The sequence below is a fragment of the Prinia subflava genome, chromosome 18 (genome assembly GCF_021018805.1).
Source record: "Prinia subflava isolate CZ2003 ecotype Zambia chromosome 18, Cam_Psub_1.2, whole genome shotgun sequence".
NCBI classification, from domain to species: domain Eukaryota; kingdom Metazoa; phylum Chordata; class Aves; order Passeriformes; family Cisticolidae; genus Prinia; species Prinia subflava.
The window spans coordinates 4,846,050-4,866,315 of NC_086264.1; the positions used below are offsets into that span (position 1 = coordinate 4,846,050).

Sequence of the window (20,266 nt, forward strand, 5' to 3'; positions counted from 1 at the left end):
GGCTGAGCTCAATCACTAGGCAATGGCAAAGATCTCCCCACCAAGCTTTCATTCCCTTCTTTTTCATAATCCCTCTTGCAATTCCTTTACCTGCTCTCTCTGTGTTATGAGCAACTCAGAAGTGAGAGTTTCTCATAGCACTCCTGCTTCTTTATTTCCAGATCTACCTACTGCGTTCTCGGTGGAAATCATATCTGTGGAAATTTACTATCTTTTTGTCTTTTCACAATCAGTTTCCAGAGGAGACAGAAATGGACCTTTTGTCTGTAACTATTGATGGTCCCTCCCATTACTCATCTGCTAGTGAAGGCTCATGCTCGGTATTTGGTTCACCCAAAACTCCAGTAGTCTTCTCACCCGGCATTCCCTTCCAGCCTGAAGAGGGACGCCGGGATGACAGCTTATCCTCCAGCAGCGAGGACTCGGACAAGGAGGATGACCATGAAAGGGAGAGGGCGTATTTTTATAGGAAACCACCGTAAGTAGCGACCCTGAGGAACAACACAGAAATTGAGAAGACACCTGAATATACTTTCAGTACTCTCAAACTTGAAATATTGAATTTAAAGCCGCAAATTCTGTTGCTGATGAAGTACTGAATACACTCAAGTGTGTGTGTGGAAGGCAGGTGAGGCTATGTTCACTAGAGGTGGCTGTGTGGGGAGGAGGGATCCTGACTGGAAAAGCAGGTAACTGTTACAAATTTCAGGGCTTGGAACAGAATAGAAGAACTTGGAAAGTGAGGTTTTTGAGGCACAGAACAAGGTGTAGTTCCAGAAACTGGATGTAATAATGTGGATACTTAAAAATTTGAAATTTATTGTGTATATATATTTTTGTTCCTTTTTTGATAGAGAATTTAAGAAAAGCTTAGTTTTTTTGTACTACCCTATATTAAGAAATGTGATGTTTCACAAGATGGGTCACTGTATTGCTTGCATATCAGATAAGGCCTTTTCCAAAAAGGTTTTTATAAGATGGTACACTGAGTGTGGACATAGTTTGGGAATGCCTTGTAGCCCCTGCTGAGGTACATGTCCTGAGGTAATTGTTGATGCCTGCCCCCCACCTGTGCCTGTGCAGGAGCACCTGTCGCAAGAAAGCCACGGGCTTTGCTGCTGTGCACCAGCTGTTCACCGAGCGCTGGCCAACAACACCCACCAACAGGAGCGTCACTGGCACAACCACCGAGAGAAACATTGACTTTGAGCTGGATATCAGGGTTGAAATTGATTGTGGGAAGTGTGTGCTGCATCCCACAATGCTCCAGCAAGAGCACGACGACATCAGTTTGCGAAGGTAAGAAATGTGTGCGTTAGTTCATTACCAGCACTTCATTTTTAGTAGTTATCACTGCTTAATAACATCACCATAAGCTGCAATTGTTCTGGCCCAGTGTGACACAGGAAATTAATAACATGAGTATATTTGTTTCAGGAGCTATGATCGGAGTTCCAGAAGTTTGGATCAAGAGTCTCCTTCAAAAAAGAAGAAATTTCAAACTAATTATGCATCTACTACTCACTTACTTGCTGGCAAGAAAGTGCCATCATCTCTACAGACAAAATCCAGTGATGTGGAAACAACAGTGTTTTATATTCCTGGAGTGGATGTAAAGGTAAAATGAAGGGATAACTCAGCAGGGAGGCAATGACAATGTTTTCTCACCAACACAGTCAAAGTGTACACTCCCTTGGTTTTTTAATCGTTTCTATATCCTAGCATGACAGGGTCTCAACAGAAATGTCCTTGTATTTTGTGATTTGAAATCCTAATGGAGTAAGAACAGGGAAAAATCTCGCACTGCTGAAGGAAAACTTCATGAAATTCAGTTGAGGCAATGCCATAAATCAAATGCCCCTCACTTGATACAGCTTGCCTTTTCTAGTCTTTCAGTGTGGAAGGGCTATGTGTGTCCATGTCCAGTATTCCAGGCTGTCTTCTGGGATAACAATTATACCTCAGGTCCTGCCTGCAGTTTTTAGTCAAATTCAGGAATAACTAAACATTCTCTACAACTTTTATGTTCTGTGTTTTCAGTAATAGTCTACTGTGCACATAGAGGAGGTGTGAACTCTTGGAATATCTTACTTTGATTTTTTATGCAAGTTTCTGTATGCCTGTGTTTAGTAGTGGAACAGTTCCACAACGCATTAAGGCAGAAAGGAGGCTGTGTGCACAGGTGGCACAGGATGCATGTGATATAACAGAGAGAGAAACAAGCTTTAAACAGTGTTCCTAAATAATGAATTTCCTCTGTTTCTCTGTGTTTTGATGATTTCTTAAATAGCTTATTAATTTATGTATTTTTTAGTTGGTATTAAATTTCCAGGTCTTTTTGCATAGGACGTGAATTGGAATGTAATGTATCTTACAATCATATTTCTCTAAATAATGAGAAGAAATAAATTTTGGACTGAAGGAGCCACACCAAATGGCTGTACAGAAACCGAATTCTTCATGTGAAGTAATTTGATCTTGCTTTGCTTTCCAGTTGCACTACAACTCCAAGACTCTAAAGACTGAATCGCCAAACACTTCTCGAGGATCCTCTTTGCCACGCACCCTTTCCAAAGAGTCCAAGCTGTATGGTATGAAAGATACTGCCACATCTCCTCCTCTCTCTAGCACTATCCACAGCAAGACTAACACCTTACTTCCTCCCCAACCCACACCCATCCCATCAGGTACTTACAGACAAACTTTCTGAACCTTTCATTGATATATTTCTCCTTGATGTAATCTACTGCCTTTAGATTTGGCTGCACCTTACCTGGAGCTCTGTATGTATCCGGACTTGACTTTGGCTGCAGAAACTTGACCCAGAAACAAGAATGCAGTTCATAAAGCTGTATTTTTAGACATTATTTGCCAAACTAATCACAGTAATATTTTTGTCATAGTCACCATATCCCAGTGGTGGACTGTCACTGCCTTCTCCCAGTTTTCATTTAACAAAAGAATGTTGGAAAGCAAAGTGTAAATATCTGTAAATATCTCACCCATTGAAGGCCTTTAAATAGCACGATTTGAAGTAAGATGAGTTCTAATACAAACTTTGTTTTGTCTCCAATGATTGCTGTTTTCAAGCAGGAGGCTGTTGTTACCTCATGTCAGATCCAGAGGCATGTAGATTGCATCTCCAGTTTCTGAGACATTCACTCTTCTCTCCTTTGGCATTTAAATATTTAAACACAAAAGCTGAAATTTTGTCAGAACTTGGTCATAAAGTTCAAAATGAATAACTGGAAGTTGTGCTTGTGGGTTTTGCTTTATAAAATCACCAGAGATGCTGCGAGAGATCAGTGAAATGGGGATATCTTCCTCAATTCTTCATGCTGTTGAACCATTAGCCCTTAGTCCTTTAGGTGACCATCCTCTTTATGATGACCAGATGTTGTGTAGTGGTTTACGCCACTTTTCTTCACTTTTGTTCTCTGTCTTCTTTCTAATCTTTGGCTTTGAATTCTTACCACATCATGTCCAGGTACTGAGTCTTGCTGGTTAAATGTCTGTAAGCTCTGCATTTGGTATGAAAATTGCACTTGTATGATAATATAAATGCCTTTCCAGACTGGAGATTGGCTTGTAATTCCTTTATTTCTTTATGCATTGTATTTCTATAAGTATTTATTAGTCCTGAATGGTTTTGAAACACATTTATTGTTGTTTATACTGCTTTTTTATAATAGTACTTTTCCTACTAGTACTTGGAATGGAGACCAACTTGTATTGTCTTTGGTCTCCAGTAAAGGTAAAATAGGACAATGTAGTCAGAGACATGAGGCAGAATAGTTTGCACAGAATGAAAAGTCAGTGCTTTCTTTTTTTTCAGCAAATGAAGGGATTTTTAATCTCTGTTTTAGTGGTTAATTTTTATATTTTTCTTGGAGAATTTTAAATCTATGTCTCCATTGATGTATATTCATTCTAATAGCTATAGTGCATAGAGATGGTAAGTGAGCTGGTACTAGTATCTTTTCTGCATATTAATATTTTTATGAGCATGGATTCAAGATTCCTCTTCCACAAATTTACAAGACAGTAACCTTTTTATTAGTTTATACTCTGGCTAGTTCCAAGCTTTCAAAAATTACAGTTTAGAATCTTTATTCATTCTTTGCATAAATACAGTAGGATTTGCCATTTGCAGTTTTAATTGTTTGATGTATTTTCTCTATTTAAACTGATGTTCTTTCCAGACTTGTGCATTTATTTTTCCTAATACCACTTTCATTTCCAGTCAACTGTGGCTACTTTGCACTGGGTATTTGGAGAAGAACTGTGTGTTTGCTTTCAGTGCTATCTTCTAAAAAGTGAGGTGTTGACAGTGACAACGGAGTGCTTAGTTAAGAATATGAGCAACAGAATTACTACAATTAAGCCCTACACACTAATGGTTATTTTTGCAAAGTGAAAATTTAATAACTTAATTTATTCTAGCAGATCTGATCTAGATCTCTTCAGATGATAGAGAAAATTGGAGGGCACAGCTTGATAAGTTATGAAGTGTCTTCTAATGTTTATCAGTTACTGCTAAGTGGTACTACCTTAGACAAATGAATCTTCTCAATGTTGCAGCCAAAGGGAAAGGAAGTGGTGGAGTGAAAACTGCTAAACTCTACGCGTGGGTTGCGCTCCAGTCACTGCCAGAGGAGATGGTGATCAGCCCCTGCCTCCTGGACTTCTTGGAGAAAGCACTGGAAACCATTCCCATCACACCCATTGAACGGAATTACACAGGTCAGTTGCATAGTTGTGTTCTGGCACTCTGTGCTTTTTTGGTATTGAGCTGCTTTTCCCTTCAAAGTCCACTTTCTGACGAGTTCTTGTACTTGTTAAAAGCTGTTAGCTCCCAGGATGAAGACATGGGACAGTTTGATATACAAGATCCCTTAGAAGAGTCCACAACATCCTTGGTGTCATCCTCAACATCAGCATATTCATCCTTCCCTGTAGATGTAGTGGTTTATGTACGAGTCCAGGTGAGGTTTTAACTCAACATTCAGGGTAGTAACTTGCTTTAGTCACCTTCTTTTAAACAATCCATGCTTCTAAATTCCATTTTTAAAGAATAAAAACTCTTAAAAAAAACTTCTTAAAGAATAAAAACTCAAGTATCCCTTCTGAATGCTTTGTTTTCTTTCTGCCTGTCAGCCCTCTCAAATCAAGTTCAGCTGCTTGCCGGTATCCAGAGTCGAATGTATGCTGAAGTTGCCTTCCCTGGATCTTGTTTTCTCTTCCAACCGAGGAGAGCTGGAAACATTAGGCACAACATACCCATCAGAAAGTGTGTCCATTGGTGGCACTACTTCACAAAGTGGCTCAAAGAATTCAGCTAGTAAATCTGGGGCACCAGGTAATATGTGTGTGAATGTTGATTCTATACACAGAATATTTAAGCTATATTGCTGCTAGAGGGCATAATTTGAAGTGTATTTGCTTTTTTAATACTGATGTTAACTTTAAGTATTATTTCATGTCTAAAAATGCTTTCAAAATCTGATTTTTGCCCCCAAAAAATGACTCCAGGTTCATCACCTGGTCTGGGCAGCCCTCTGGGCAGGACAAGGCACAGCAGCAGTCAGTCAGATCTGACAACTTCCAGCAGCAGCTCTTCAGGCCTGAGCTTTACTGCCTGCATGTCCGACTTCTCCCTCTACGTGTTCCATCCCTACGGAGCTGGAAAACAAAAATCAGCTGTTACTGTGCTAACCCCTGGATCGGGAGCCTTGGGTATGGAACGAGATTTTGCTTGCTTTTATGAGCATTATTCAAGTGTGGCACGGGTTTCTGAGCTGCAGGTTTGAAAGGATCACGAAAAATGAAAATGTTTCCATCCTGCTTCTAGGGAATGTGGATGAGGAGCCAACTTCGGTCACTGGCCGGAAGGACTCCTTGAGCATCAACCTGGAGTTTGTGAAAGTCAGCCTGTCACGGATCAGGCGCTCGGGAGGTTCCTCCTTTTTTGAGAGCCAGTCTGTGAGCAAAGCTACCAGCAAGATAGACACCACATTGATCAACATATCTGGTAAATGCTTCTTTCATATTATTTCCAGCTAATTAGAGAACTGCTGTTCCAGTGATGGACTTTACTCTTGGCAGCTTTTTTTTTTGGTAAGATCTGTGCACTTATTTTCTGCCCTGCCCGTGAGATCCTGACTTACTGGGAAAACAGCAGGGTGGTTGTGATTGATCTGCCATTAATATCCTCCCATGAAGTGTCAGAGGCACATCGAACACAAGCAGGATTCAGTCTATATTCTTGGGTTCCATCATGTCTTTATGAAATGCATTTGTATCTAATGTTTGGACTTGGAGAAATGGCAACACTCAGGAAAACTATTTTTTCATGACAGCAGAAACAATACTACTAGGTGAAGGAGAATTTGACTTGGTTTATTACTGGGATTTTACAAGTGTGTGCATGTGCTTTTTCAGCTGTCTGTGACATAGGATCTGCTTCTTTCAAATATGACATGCGCCGCCTCAGCGAGATCCTGGCCTTTCCCAGGGCTTGGTACAGGAGAAGCATTGCCAGAAGGCTTTTCCTGGGTGATCAGACAATAAATCTGCCAGGTAGGAGACTGATGCTTATCACAAAAAAACTTGTTACACAAAGGGTTACAGTAGGAATTTTATTACCTGTGTCATATTATATCCTTGAGTAGATGTAAATGTGTTATGAGTTACTCCATATGCAGTCATTCAGAGACATTTGATAGGAAATCCTAGACGGAAGAAGTGAAAAATTGCCAAAGCAGGTTACTGAATAATTTAAAGAGCATATTCCAAGGCCAGGTTGGATGGGGCCCTGAGCAGCCCAATCTAATAAATGGCACACCTGCCCATGGCAGGGCTGGAGCGAGATGATATTTAAGGGCCCTTCCCAAACCATTCGATAGTTCTATCATATATAAACAAAAATAGTACAAAACTTTCATATGAAATGAAATATATTTGGACACTCTCCCAATACTTCTTAGTGAAGATATGGTCAGAACCAAATGAAATAGTTTTTCTTTATTTCCTGTGCTGCTTTTTCTCCAGTAGCATCAGGCCCTGGCACACCAGATTCAATTGAAGGAGTGAGCCAGCACCTTTCTCCTGAATCCTCAAGGAAAGCATACTGCAGGACATGGGAGCAGCCCTGCCAGTCTGCTTCCTTCACTCACATGGCACAGTCACCCAATGTTTTCAGTGAGCACAGTGCCAGCAGCAGTATGTCACCTGGGACAGCATCTCACAGCCTCAAGTCTCCAGCTGTCACAAGATCCAGGAGCGTGTCTGACTCCTCAGTGCCTCAGAGAGGTGAGTAGATAATGACGTTTTTTTCTAAGTATTTCCATCAGTTGTATGAAAGAAGTATGTCAATACCAGTTTGAAAATATTCTTTTCCACAGTGCCTGGCACTGGAGAGTCAATGGCTTAGAGAAGGGAAAATGCCTAAAATGGATGAATGAAACTTGTTAGCATATTTTCCATAAATTTCCTCTATCTGTGAGTCAATTTCTGTGACAGCTAAAGCAATGCATATTGCAAATCCTCTAGTTCTCACTTATCTAATGGTTTTGTGCTCCTTATAAATATTGTGCTTGTTGGTCCTTTTGTAATATTCAAAATGGATATATTCTGCCAGTTTTTCCTAGCATGTGGAATAATTTAAATTTTGTGTACTTTTTTTTCTCTTTAGATACTCTCTCAAAAACATCAACTCCATTTAATAAGTCAAATAAAGCTGGAAGCCAGCAAGGAACGCCATGGGAAACACTGGTTGTGTTTGCTATGAACCTAAAACAATTAAATGTTCAAATGAATATGAGCAATGTAATGGGCAATACTACGTAAGTATAAAATACGATCAAGCATGTTTTAACAGAGGCAGTGTTTTGGGGGCGAAACCCCAATTTTTTTCCCACACACTGTTAGCAGTCTGTTGTGTTTTAGCTTTGAAATTGTACCCTTTTCAGTTTTGAACTGAGAATCCTCTCATGAATCTGTAGTTGCTTAATCCTGAAGTCACATATGCCTGAACTGTGTTATTTACTGCTTTCCAGTAGATAATATTCAGTTTCTCTTTTGACAGCCTGGAAAGTTGTTGTCTATTTTCACCTCTGTTATAGGTGGACCACCAGTGGCTTGAAAAGTCAGGGCCGCCTGTCTGTGGGAAGTAGCAGAGATCGGGAAATCAGCATGTCTGTGGGCTTGGGAAGATCCCAGCTGGACTCCAGAGGGGGAGTTGTTGGAGGTACCATAGATGTTAACACCCTGGAGATGGTGGGTAAGTTGGAAAGCCTCCTGCTGTTAGCATGTGCTCCAGTCAGTAAAAGTGGTATCACTGGAAACACTGATTTTCATCTCTTTGATTCTGTATTTCTATATTGCTTTGGTTCTATTTCAGCTCATATTTCTGAACATCCAAACCAACAGCCCAATCATAAAATTGAAATTACCATGGGTTCTACTGAAGCACGTGTTGACTATATGGGATCCAGTATCCTAATGGGAATCTTCAGTAATGCTGATCTTAAACTACAGGATGAATGGAAAATTAATCTGTATAATAATCTGGATTCGAGCATGACTGATAAAAGGTAATAATATTTCCTGTGTTTAAAATGTATGATGTTTGATAATGTCAAATATCTTCTGTCCAATACTGCTAGCCAGAAATGTTAGTGTCTGCTAGAATGCAAAGGGTTCATTTTTTGGTTGGTGTTTTCTTAATTGTCAGTAGGAAATATATTAACTGCTAATTTTCTTACTATTTTTAATATCTAGTGAGATATTTGTCCATGGGGACTTGAAATGGGATATCTTCCAAGTGATGATTTCAAGGTCAACTACTCCAGACCTGATAAAAATAGGAATGAAACTCCAGGAGTTCTTCACTCAGCAGTTTGATACAAGCAAGCGCGCTCTGTCCACCTGGGGGCCTGTTCCTTATCTCCCTCCCAAGACAATGGCAAACAACCTAGAGAGAAGCTCACACGAGCAATGTAAGTGCTACCAAAAAGTAACATAATTCTCAATTAGGATGTTTTAATTGCAAAAATTACCTAGGAGAGACTGTCAGTGAAATAGATAAGAAAATATCACTCATAATTCCATGTTTTACCAAGAATATAAATATACCGGCAATTTTTTCTGTATCTTGCCTGAAGTTTGTTGTTTGTGTTTGCTCTGCAGTGTTGGATGCAGCCCATCATCGCCACTGGCCAGGAGTTCTGAAGGTGGTATCTGGGTGCCACATATCCCTGTTCCAGATGCCACTGCCAGAAGATGGAATGCAGTTTGGAGGATCCATGAGCCTACATGGGAACCATATGACCCTGGCTTGTTTTCATGGACCTAACTTCCGCTCAAAATCATGGGCCTTATTTCACCTGGAAGAACCCAATATTGCATTTTGGACAGAAGCCCAGAAAGTTTTGGAAGATGGTAATTTAAACTGTTTACTCATTTCTCTAAATTTCTTTAAATGAGTTTTTAATAAAGTATTATTACATAAGAAGAAATCAAATAAAAATTATTTTCTTTGACTGAATCAAGAACATTTTTGAAAAATATACCACTTATCTAAAAATAATCTGTTCCCTCCACATCTTTACCACAATTTGCTTTATCTGTGGAATAATGCAAAGTACTTTTTCAAATGCTCTGGATATGTCCCTGATAATGAGCCTACCAAGTGGATTGCCTAGCTTTTTAATTGTGTGTGTGTATTTTTGTAGTCCTTTCTGTATGCTGAATTTTGATGATCCTATTGCTTATATTTGTCTTAAAATTGTGAACTTTTCATTTCTCTGTTGTTTTCAAGCTTTATACCAGGTTTTATTCCAGTAGCACACTAATTATTCATATTAAATACCTGTAGAAAAATGAGAGAAAATTCCACTACCCTCACTAAGCTGCTTTTACTTTTTTTTTTCCTCTCCCACCCCATGCTGCCCACACCTTTAATGCAGGTACCAGTGAACACTCCACATACATTGTTCAAACCCTGGACTTTCATTTGGGCCATAACACCATGGTCACCAAGCCCTGTGGGGCCCTGGAAAGCCCCATGGCCACGATCACAAAGATAACGCGGCGCCGCCACGAAAATCCCCCCCATGGAGTTGCCAGTGTGAAGGAGTGGTTCAATTATGTGACAGCCACGAGAAATGAAGGTTAGAGTCAGGTTCATTCAGTCTGGGGATTGATCTGCTTGGCGATGGAGCTGTTGAAAAGCTGCTAAATCTCAAGTGTATAAACAACAAATTTGATTGACCTTTTCTAGCCATGCTTTTGGGAGCAAAATAAAAGATAAGATCTTCTCAATAGTCATACAACAGTTTTACAAGTGACTCTTCCTAATTTTTTTGCCTTGTCATGATTTAACATCCCCCATTGTTCCTGCAGAGTTGAATCTGCTTCGGAATGTTGATGCCAACAACCCAGAGAGCAGCACAACAGTGAAAAGCTCAAGCTTGTTAAGTGGCTTCAGGGGTAGCTCCAGTTACAACCATGAAACTGAAACCATCTTTGCATTGCCAAGGATGCAGCTGGATTTTAAATCTATCCATGTTCAAGAGCCCCAAGAGCCTTCATTACAAGGTACACTAAAACATAATTTGGTTTTTCTTGGTCAAAAATTATTTCTTGCAAATTAGGAGTTAAAGGCAAAGGTAGTGTGCTGATGAGAGGATTTAATCTGAGAATTCCTGCAGATCTTCAAGAAAAGATAACATTTTGTAGTAAAATGTAGAGGGAATGATTTTGAGGGTGTGAAGATCTAGTACAGAGACTGATCACTACAGAAAAAAATTATTAAAAGAAACTAATATGAACAGTCCAGCTACACTGGCTGTTTCCATAGGGTTGGTTTCCTTGTATTTATTAAAATGTAACTTTGGTCCTTCCTCTCAAGAGTTGCTGGTTCAATGAAAGAAATATTATTTTCAAGTGATCCGCATTCAAGTTCTGTGAACTTTTAGATTTACTGTATGTACTTGTGTATTAATACTATTTTTATTTGACTGTAGATACAAATGTTAAACCAAAGGTGGAATGCAGTGTAGTAACTGAATTTACAGACCACATCTGTGTGACTATGGATGCTGAACTCATTATGTTTCTGCATGACTTGGTGTCTGCTTATCTAAAAGAAAAAGAAAAAGGTGAGTTGTTCGTGAAGCAACACTTGTCTGACAATCTGCAGTTGCCAGATTATTTGACAGTAAGTACTCTGTCATAATCATGCTCCTGTTTTGACACCTGGTATTTAACTTTCTCTTCATAAGATGGTATAGCTAAATGAAAGCTCTTATAAAGCTTTATTACTGTTATTGCAATCCTCTCATTGGTGGAGTCCTTTCAAGACATGCATCTTTCTAATTTCAGAATGATTTACTATTCTACCTCAGTATGTTCAGTTGCAGCATTCAAATTTGGCATGTTCATTCTTAAGCAGTAATGTGGTATTTTGCAGAAATTCTGGAAACATGAGGTGGTTTCTCTTCTTGTTGAGGCTTGTGCTTTTGTTTTATTTAAACTGTGTACAAAAAGAATCCAGGCGAGTTGCTCATGACTGACTGGTACTCTTCCTGTCTCTCCTGTGCAGCAATTTTTCCTCCTCGCATTTTGGCTGCTCGTCCAGGGCAGAAGAACTCAGTTGGTGTCCTTGAAGACAGCTCCACTGACAAAGAGGCAGAGGAAAGCATTACCTACACTACAGTTGACTGGAGGGAGTTTATGTGCAATACTTGGCATTTGGAACCCACGCTCAGGTAAGAAGCACCTTTAGCTGCAGTCTCTTTGGCTGTGCATTAACTTCTGGATTAGAATTTATGTAGATTAAAGGCACTGTTGGAGGCTCTTCTGAATTAGAATACAGTAAACTTGAACTCATTAATTTCAGCCAGGTTTTCCACCTCCTTAAACATCCTCTTACATTGAGAGGATGTTCCGTTGATCATCTTGAGCTTTTAATCTGTCTAAATCAAGTTCAAAACAATGCCTGTTAGATTTAAGTTGATCACACGTTAACACTGGGGAAAATGGATTTTTTCTATATACAAATGCCTGTTTGCTATATTTATATATTTGAGACTGAGTCTTTTATTTATTGCTTTTTTAGATTAATATCCTGGACTGGGAGAAAAATTGATCCTGTTGGTGTTGACTACATCCTCCAAAAGCTGGGCTTTCACCATGCAAGGACTACTATCCCTAAGTGGCTGCAGCGTGGTGTCATGGATCCTTTGGACAAAGTTTTGTCAGTTCTTATAAAGAAACTTGGTACTGCACTACAAGATGAAAAGGAAAAGAAAGGAAAAGACAAAGAAGAATATTAAAAGTACAATGTGACAACCCTAACTCCATTTGATTTTATCAAAGTGTTTTATTATATTTTAAGAACTTAAATATGGTTTAAAGAAAAACCTAACAGCTTTTTGCTACTCTATTTAAAACTTACATTGTGAGTAACTGTTTACTGTGGTACTTGATACCATTCTGTATTTGAAGTTATTGCATGATGATGATGATGACCAATGTATATTCTGTGAAGGAATAGCTGGAACACTGTAAATCTGCTCCTCAGCGTCCATTTTATGATGTGCAATATGATCTTGCATCTTTACAATACTTGCAGATTAACTGTGAATTTTCTTAAAATTTTACTTGCCATAACACAACCCCCTTGTTGATGTGACCAGTAATTGATTTGTCAATGTAGACTGGTGTAAATTATATATATATATATAACTTATGAAACTGTGATTGCCTTAGTGCTAAAAATCATGAAGTTTATTACACTTGTAATAAAATTTAACTACTGTACAGGACCTTTTATTGTATTAATCAAGGGAGCTGAACAAGAAGAAGAAGGTGTTGTAAGTGTAACTTTGCAGTTAAGTAATTTAATTTAAGTCAGGTAAAGAGCAGAGGCCGGGTGCCAGGGGCTCGGGAAGCGGGCGGAAGGCGGGAAGCGCCGCCCCGCCCAAGGAGCGGGAACGCGGCTGCTCCCGGTCTGTGACGGCTGTGGCGGCTTCGGGTGCCGGCCCTGCCCGGTGGGCGCGGTCCGGGAAGGCGAGCAGGTGACTGGAAGACGCTGTTGTAGCCGAGGCGGCAGCTCAGGGGCAAAGCCGGGCGGCGGCCTCAGTCGTCCAGCTGCTCCCTGAGCTCCTCCCTCAGGCACAGCTGCGGCTTCGCGCCTCAGCCGCGCCCCTCCCGAGGTGGCGGGAAGGGCTGTGTGGGGCCGGCCCCGGCTGTGGAGGCGCGGCGGGCGGAGGCGGGAGGGCTGCTGGGCTCTCGGAGGCCATCGGGTGAGGGCGGCTGGCGCCTCCCCGGCTCCTCCACCGTGGTGTGGCGTGAGGCGTGCTCGGCGTGCCCGCGGTGTGAGAGCGCTGAGGAAGCCTCCACAGCAGGACGAGGGCAGCAGGTGCAGGTACCAAAGGCTTCAGCTCCAGCGCCAGCTCGTGCTGGCACCTTGCGAGGGATCAGCCTTGCTGCTTTAGTTGGCCTCGCTGCCTCAAGAGCGGCTTGAGGAGCTGGTGTGTGTTCGAGGGGCAGAGGCGCGTTGGGCTTTGGGGAAGGTGGTTTAAGAAAAGGGAGAAGCGGTCACCGCGCGGGGAAGGACACCGGGTCTGGGTTCTACCCCAGCCCTGGGCGAGTTGTTCGTGGTGTTCTTGTGAAATAGCTCGACCAGAAGAACTGCAGGGTTTTTTGCAGGGTGTCTTTACTACGGTCAGCGTTAGTGTTAAGTTTCCTTAGGTCGGTCGGAAATGGCGAACAGCAATTTGTGCTGTGAGGGTGCAGCAATGCTTGCCTTTGACCCTGCACCCGAGAAGATTTTGCCGCCCGAGCTTCTCAGCCAGCCAATTTCAAAGGATCTCTCCGAGGCTGTGACTGCACGGCTGAATCCTCCACCTTCTATGAGGTGCAGTGAGCCAGGGGGGATGAAAAATCCAGGTATCGTATGCGTTTTATACACTGGGCTTGGCTGTTACTGGTGTTGAAAGTAACTTTGCTTTTTCGTATCTAACTTTGCTCTGTGTTTTTACATGACTTTTTTAGCGTCTCCTTCAACTTGTCGGTCCTCTTGTAAAGTCTTTTTGTGCTGGAAGTTTGTTAGCCATTTGTTGTAGGGTGGTCTGTGTAGTCTGCAGCATTACCGAATTATAAAGTTCAAATTAAACATTAAAAGTAGATTGACAAAATATAGAACCTGTTCTGTGAATTTTTCTAAATAACACTGTGAACATTTAAGTGCCATTTTAGACTCCCCAGGATGTATTTTGAATTGTGTCACTTTGAGTAGTTGTGTTGAGGTAAATGGACCTGTGAAGACTCTTAAAAGCAAGGATTTCTTTTAGTTCTTGAATGGGAAGTGGTTGTGCTGGGGTATATCACAGCTCTGAAGCTGATGACTTTATCCATCCAGTGGTTGCTGGAACTTTTGTAGTGTCTTAACAACGGTGTGTCCCCCTGCTGCACAGCTTTGTGTGGAAAAAGCACAGGTTCCCCTGTTTGGTATCTGCCATCAGCAACTTTGATTTGATTGTTGATTTAGAAGAGAGGGAGGGGGATATATGTTGTATTTTTTTGTAATACCTGTCTATATTCAGAGTTTACTGGATTTACCACAAGTAAAAGCTTTGATGCTTTTAAAATAAGATGTAGAGACCATTTTGGAATTGCTATTTTTGCTGATGTAGGGTTCAGTACAAAGCAGTAATGGCCTATAGTAAATTTTGGTTTGCTTTTTTAAGCGTCATCTGAAAAGCATTTATTGTAAGCAGATTTTGAGAGAGTGTGTTCAGTTCTCTCCTAATTTTGTTTAAGGACTATTTCTCTTTAAAGGAGCAGACACCACCACATTTTCAGCCCTTCCCTCACAGAAAGACCTGGATTTGATTGAAAGATACAAACAGGGAGCAATAAACCCCGTATCTGCCTTGCACATGTTTGCCAAAATACACCAGCTGCAGCTTGAATTGAAAGAAACGAGTGTGGCAGGTAAATACTTGTGCTACCAAATTAAGTAGCATTTGCTTATGCTTGAGATTACCTGAGTTGATTTGATGGTGCTGATGTAGCTGAAGCTTTTTACTGTTGATTGCACTGCCCCACATATGTGGTGTTTGGCTGCCCTTTTGTTGCTTCCACAGCAGTTTTTTGTGATGAGGTGCTACAGAAATAGATCAGGTGAATTATTTTTAATTATGGCTGTTGCCAGAACTTTGTGAAAGAGTGCATGAAGCAAAAGCCACCAAAATGTTTGGGGAGGTGAGGGATGAGAGTTGTACTTGGCCCAAATTGTCTTTTTGTCCTGTATTTGTTTTAGGAATTATATAGGGCCGTAAAGCTATGGATGAAGTGCCTTAAAATAATTTCACTGACTGTATCTACTTTTTCCTTCTCCTTTAAAGGCGATGTCATAAGGCCTTATTTTGCCTTTTGTGCTGTGCTAAATGGTGTTTGCTACAAGACTGGCCTGGGAAAGAACAAGAAGGAATCTAAATTAAATGCAGCTAAACTGGCTCTTGCTGAGCTGCTTAACTTGGAGAACACAGGGGCAAAGTCTTTTGAAGACTCAGGTAAATATTGTAGCAACACCTAACTAGAACTTGAAATGCTTGGCTTAACAGTGTCCTATGCAAAATATCTGTCATTTTCTTAAAAGCCCGTGTCAGGTGTTTTGAATCCTTGGGGCAAGTCTGTAGTTTGGTCCTGAAACTGTTTTTTATTTTTGCTATTTGTGTTTGAAGAGTTGCATCAACTGATGTTTGGAATACTGAGGGAATTAATTTGTTGCTGTGGCACTTGATTTGCTACTCACTAGGCACAGCAACATAAAGTACATTTCAAGTGGGTTTGACTTTTTATGATTAAAAAGGTTCCCCACTGAGATGCTGCTTTCAACAGAGTTCAGTTGCCATAATATTTCATCCTTTGAGTTTTGCTGTCTGAATCATTCTAAGCTTACAAGGACTTCAGAATCAGAAAAGAAAATTTGTAGTGAATTAGAAAGTTTGACTTCCTGGAAACAGTGCAAGATTCATGTTTAGGAATTAGGAATGTCCATCCCACTTCAAAATGTTGTTTAATTCTTAGATTTTCCCAGTGTTCCTGCTGAGCTCCGACCTACAGCAAACTCTGCCTGTGTTTCAAGGACTGGTAAGGAATAGTCTTGTTTTTCCTCTGTTGGTTCTAATTAACCAGCAAATATTTTCTTGTTAAAATTTTTTTGTCTTTTAATACATTTATTGATCTCTATGTTGTTTCTACTGTTTTAAACGGATTTGAACGCTCTAAGAACTAGTATTACTAGGTTGGTTCTACAAAAGGGCACAACTTCAGTAAATTGCTTGAATTCAGTAAATTGCTTCAATTTCTCTCACTAGTCCAGGTGATAGATTTAGAACAGTATTCTCTGTCCTTGCTTGAGCTAGTGTGCAGTAGGTGATGAAACTTGGGCTATATGTGTTGTTATCATAATGGATGATAAAAGCATCAAGTGTTTAGGTGTTCTTGAGCGTTTTTAATCGTGAGGATCTTCAGAGTCCTGAAGGTACGTGTGGTTGTGCTTATACCATGTGTTCAGGGTTATAATTTGGCAAGTTGCTCATGTCTGTTGTTTCCCCTACATGCAAATTTGAAATCTTGATTGATTGTTCTATTTAGGAGGAGAACATATCTATCAAAAACTCTCACAAACACTTGAGGAAGTGTTTCACCGCCTGACTACCCAACACCCCGAGTACCAAAGCTGTAGCAGTTCCCTGGCTGCCTTCATCATTGAAAAGGGCAAGTCTAGTTTGATTTTGAGTTTTGGGGAGTGGAAAACCTGTTCCCACAGAGCACTGAGAGCGTGGGGCAGCTTGGTGGGCAGCCAGGCCCACTGAGCCTACAGCCATCTCTGGTTTTAGGTGGGCAGCATGAAGTAGTAGCTCTGGGGACAGGCGAATGCAACTACAGCCGGCGCTTCGAGTCCTGTGGGAGGCTCTTACATGACAGCCATGCCATTGTCACTGCCAGGCGTTCCCTGCTCAGGTAAGAATGTCTCTGCAAATCCTTCCCCTGCTGCCAGTTTGTCTCAGTTTTACTTCTGCACTTGAGTTTTATAGTTATGTAAACTAATAAGTATTATGTAGCAACATAAACATAAATCTATATTATGAATTGTGTAAAATATATAATTTAATGTTCTTTCAGATATTTTTACAGGCATCTTTTGCTGTTCTATAACAAAAACCCAGCAAAGGTAGAGAGGTCCATATTTTGCACAGCACCAGGCTCGAAGCTGCTTACCTTAAAGCAAAATATAACCCTCTCTCTCTACATGAACAAGCTTCCAAAAGGAACTGCTCAGTTAAAATCAGAGGTGTAAGTACTGTGGCATTTCTTGATATAGCAGAAGGTGAATTTATCTTGTTTTGAGAACACTAATGTACAGGGTAGTAGTGATAACTATGAGATATTACTACTCAATATGATGATACAAGAAACTTTTACATGGGTTATAGGATAAGCTTTTGTTTATTACAGACAAGAACCTGTTAACCCCCTTCCCAAGATACTATTAAAATACTATAAGTCATGAATTTAACCACTGAGCAAGTGGATGTAATGACTTAATGCCATTGTATGCCCTACGAGGTTGGAGTACAAAAAGCATTGAATTGAAACAAAGGCTCTGCTTTGATGTCTTACCCCTTTGAAACTAAGGGGAAAAACTGTTTTGCTTCAGAACAACCATTGGTTTGTCTCCCTTATGTGTTGTGTCTTCTTATTTAAGTACTTTGAATCAGTGTGACTTATGTTTTAAAGGAGATTTTAAGACCAGATGTTCTTTCACTGAAGTTACTTGTGGAAAAAACAGCTCTTTTTTGCAAGTAACTTCTATTGGAGTGTGAGTAGACAAAAAGTGACAGCTTGTTTGCAGCTGATCTTTTTTATGGGTGCACAACTGGTGGCTAAGATTAGATGGAGTGGCTCTTTGCTATTTAAATACTGATTTCAGTATTCTAGGCACTCAAGCAGCTCAGTCTGGTGTTTCTTAGAATTACAGACATTGAAGATAATACAAGGCCTAGATCTACTGATTATTTTTTTCTGAGAAACGACATTAGATTGCATTTACTGTAATCTCTGATCAGAGTGCTTTCTCACTGAAATCCATTCTCTTGTCCTGCTGTAGGCATCTCGGTCCCCAGTCTATATCTGCTTATGAAGCCAGTGAAGAATTGAGTCTGCATGTTGCTCTAGAAGGCAGGATTTACCTGGCTGTTTGCTGTCCCCCCAAGACTGTCAGAGTGAGCAGCATGTCAGCTGGTGACAAACTGACCAAGTGGGAGGTGGTTGGTCTGCAGGGAGCCTTGCTGAGCCACTTCATTGAACCCATGTACATCAGCAACATTCTTGTGGGTATGTTCAGTGCAAATTCCAGGTGTGGGGTTTGTGTGTTTTCATATTCCAGTTTGATTGCATTTTATAAAGCATGAACCAGACCACGAGTTCTGTGAAGAGTTACAGAGTTGTTCCTTGAGATGCAGTGGACCAAAGTGTATTTATTTAGTAGACAGTCAGAAATGTTGTTGGATGTGAAATAATGTGGGCAAACTCCTCAGCGTATTTTCTAGTCTGACAGGTTTAAGTTCTGTTTTTGTGGTGTCTTCTACAGGGAACATAGAGTTGGTGAAAAACAGTGGTTAAAAAAAAGAAAGCTTCCAATGAAAATTAAGGTGCCTTTGGAGAAGAAAGTGGGAAATCATTTTTGTTCTGTGAATTGAATATTAGAACTGATCTTTACAAGCATGATTTTTATGGGAAAAAATGACTATAATAGATTGAGAATGCCGAAATATCTGCATTTTTAACTTTTTAATTTGATGTACTTTTATGTGACTGATCTTATCCTGTTTACTAGGAAATGGAAGTTGTAAGGATACAAAAGGACTGAACATAACCATAAAGCAGCGTCTTGATGATGAACTTACTTCAAAGCTTCCTGTGCCTTACCTGGTCAACAGATCTCATATTTACTTGGTGAAAGCTGCACTTCCAATCCAAACAGATTTGAACCAATGGTCACTTAGTTTAAATTGGACATTGTCAGATGCATCCCTGGAGGTTGTGGATGGATTAAGTGGGAAAACCACTGAAAGGTCAGCATTTATCTTCATTTTGTTGCTAGTAGTGGGTTTGTGCTGGTTTAATGGAGTCTTCAGTTTTTAAGCTATGTGAGAAATTCTCTCCTGTGTTAAGGTTTAGAGATGTCATAAGTTCACAGTGAGATACCAAAATACCAAACAAAACAGTTCTGAGTGGAGATATCTATAGTCCATTGACTGTAGTAGCAAAAACGTTTTAGCTTTCACAATGCATAAAACTGATTAGGATTCTGATTGTGATGCGTTCTAACAGAGATGAATTCCAGCACGATGGCATTCACAAAGTGTTAGGAGGGAGGGGAAAAACCCCTGTAACGATCAGAGCAGTGTCCCTGTAGCGAGTTTGTTCCTGAGTTCCATCCCTGTTTCCCCACTCTGCCTGCAGCTCCCCGTTCCGCAGCGGCACCTGCCTGGCCAGCCGCCTGTGCAAGGCTGCCATGTTCAGCCGCTTCAGGATGCTCGCCAGGGAAGCAGGACGGGCTGAGCTGCTCCAGTTTGCAACATACCATGAGGCAAAGGTGAGCTGAGACAGGGAGAGGTATCATTTCTTGCAGTGTTTGTGCTTGTGCTTATTACATGTTGGTGGTAAATAATACAGGTATCTGTAACTGTAATTCTTGAGATTTTTCAAGGTTTTTCTTTTTTGTTTTTTAAGATTAAATCTCAGTTGTACCAAGAAGCTAAAAGCTTGCTGCAGAGCTACTTAGAACAACATGGTTACGGATCATGGATTGTGAAGTCTCCACATATTGAACAGTTCAGTGATTGATGGAGGTGGATTGAATGTTAAGTCAGTTTGAATGATCTGTCTCATAGTTGTGAGTAGTAAAATGTTCAACTTTAAGTTTGTAATTACAGGAAGAAAACATTTCCAGAATGGCTTCTTGTCTGTTTAAATGTAGTTATTAAACCACCTGTAACAGTTCAGTCTTTTCCCAAAATGGATATTTTCTCATAGGTGGGAGTATCCAACAGCTTTGTAAATCTGTTCTGCCTTGCCACCCCAGTGCCACCTCATTTCAGCTCCCTCACCCCTGTTCCTACAAATCTCCACCTCATAGAGTTAACATGTTTTTTTCCTGATAGTTTCAGAATTTCTGTATATT

General features: G+C 40.5%; 2 protein-coding genes across 11 annotated transcripts in view; both read left to right on the forward strand.

The window, feature by feature from the left end:
* BLTP1 (bridge-like lipid transfer protein family member 1) overlaps positions 1-12,830 on the forward strand; it is a 91,723-nt gene extending 78,893 nt beyond the window's left edge. For 5 of the 10 annotated variants that reach the window (XM_063415423.1, XM_063415428.1, XM_063415431.1 and 2 more), the window contains 21 exons: positions 234-478; positions 1,084-1,299; positions 1,438-1,618; positions 2,495-2,687; positions 4,582-4,743; positions 4,846-4,985; positions 5,158-5,359; positions 5,533-5,736; positions 5,852-6,031; positions 6,442-6,579; positions 7,051-7,311; positions 7,694-7,844; positions 8,124-8,281; positions 8,402-8,594; positions 8,782-8,999; positions 9,190-9,441; positions 9,969-10,172; positions 10,405-10,599; positions 11,028-11,162; positions 11,606-11,771; positions 12,122-12,830. In XM_063415423.1, coding sequence (XP_063271493.1) covers positions 234-478; positions 1,084-1,299; positions 1,438-1,618; positions 2,495-2,687; positions 4,582-4,743; positions 4,846-4,985; positions 5,158-5,359; positions 5,533-5,736; positions 5,852-6,031; positions 6,442-6,579; positions 7,051-7,311; positions 7,694-7,844; positions 8,124-8,281; positions 8,402-8,594; positions 8,782-8,999; positions 9,190-9,441; positions 9,969-10,172; positions 10,405-10,599; positions 11,028-11,162; positions 11,606-11,771; positions 12,122-12,338 — 4,011 coding nt within the window. In that variant the 3' untranslated portion in view covers positions 12,339-12,830. The remainder of the gene's footprint in view (positions 1-233; positions 479-1,083; positions 1,300-1,437; positions 1,619-2,494; positions 2,688-4,581; positions 4,744-4,845; positions 4,986-5,157; positions 5,360-5,532; positions 5,737-5,851; positions 6,032-6,441; positions 6,580-7,050; positions 7,312-7,693; positions 7,845-8,123; positions 8,282-8,401; positions 8,595-8,781; positions 9,000-9,189; positions 9,442-9,968; positions 10,173-10,404; positions 10,600-11,027; positions 11,163-11,605; positions 11,772-12,121) is intronic. The other 5 variants (XM_063415424.1, XM_063415433.1, XM_063415430.1 and 2 more) reach the window with 3 other exon arrangements.
* Positions 12,831-12,895: 65 nt separating this feature from the next.
* Positions 12,896-19,952, forward strand: ADAD1 (adenosine deaminase domain containing 1). Its single transcript, XM_063415434.1, has 11 exons — positions 12,896-13,956; positions 14,848-15,003; positions 15,417-15,584; positions 16,102-16,164; positions 16,672-16,794; positions 16,917-17,040; positions 17,203-17,373; positions 18,188-18,414; positions 18,917-19,154; positions 19,546-19,678; positions 19,816-19,952. The coding sequence occupies exons 1-11, from the start codon at positions 13,770-13,772 to the stop codon at positions 19,927-19,929; spliced, it is 1,704 nt and encodes a 567-aa protein (XP_063271504.1). The 5' UTR covers positions 12,896-13,769; the 3' UTR covers positions 19,930-19,952.
* Positions 19,953-20,266: the final 314 nt, after the last annotated feature.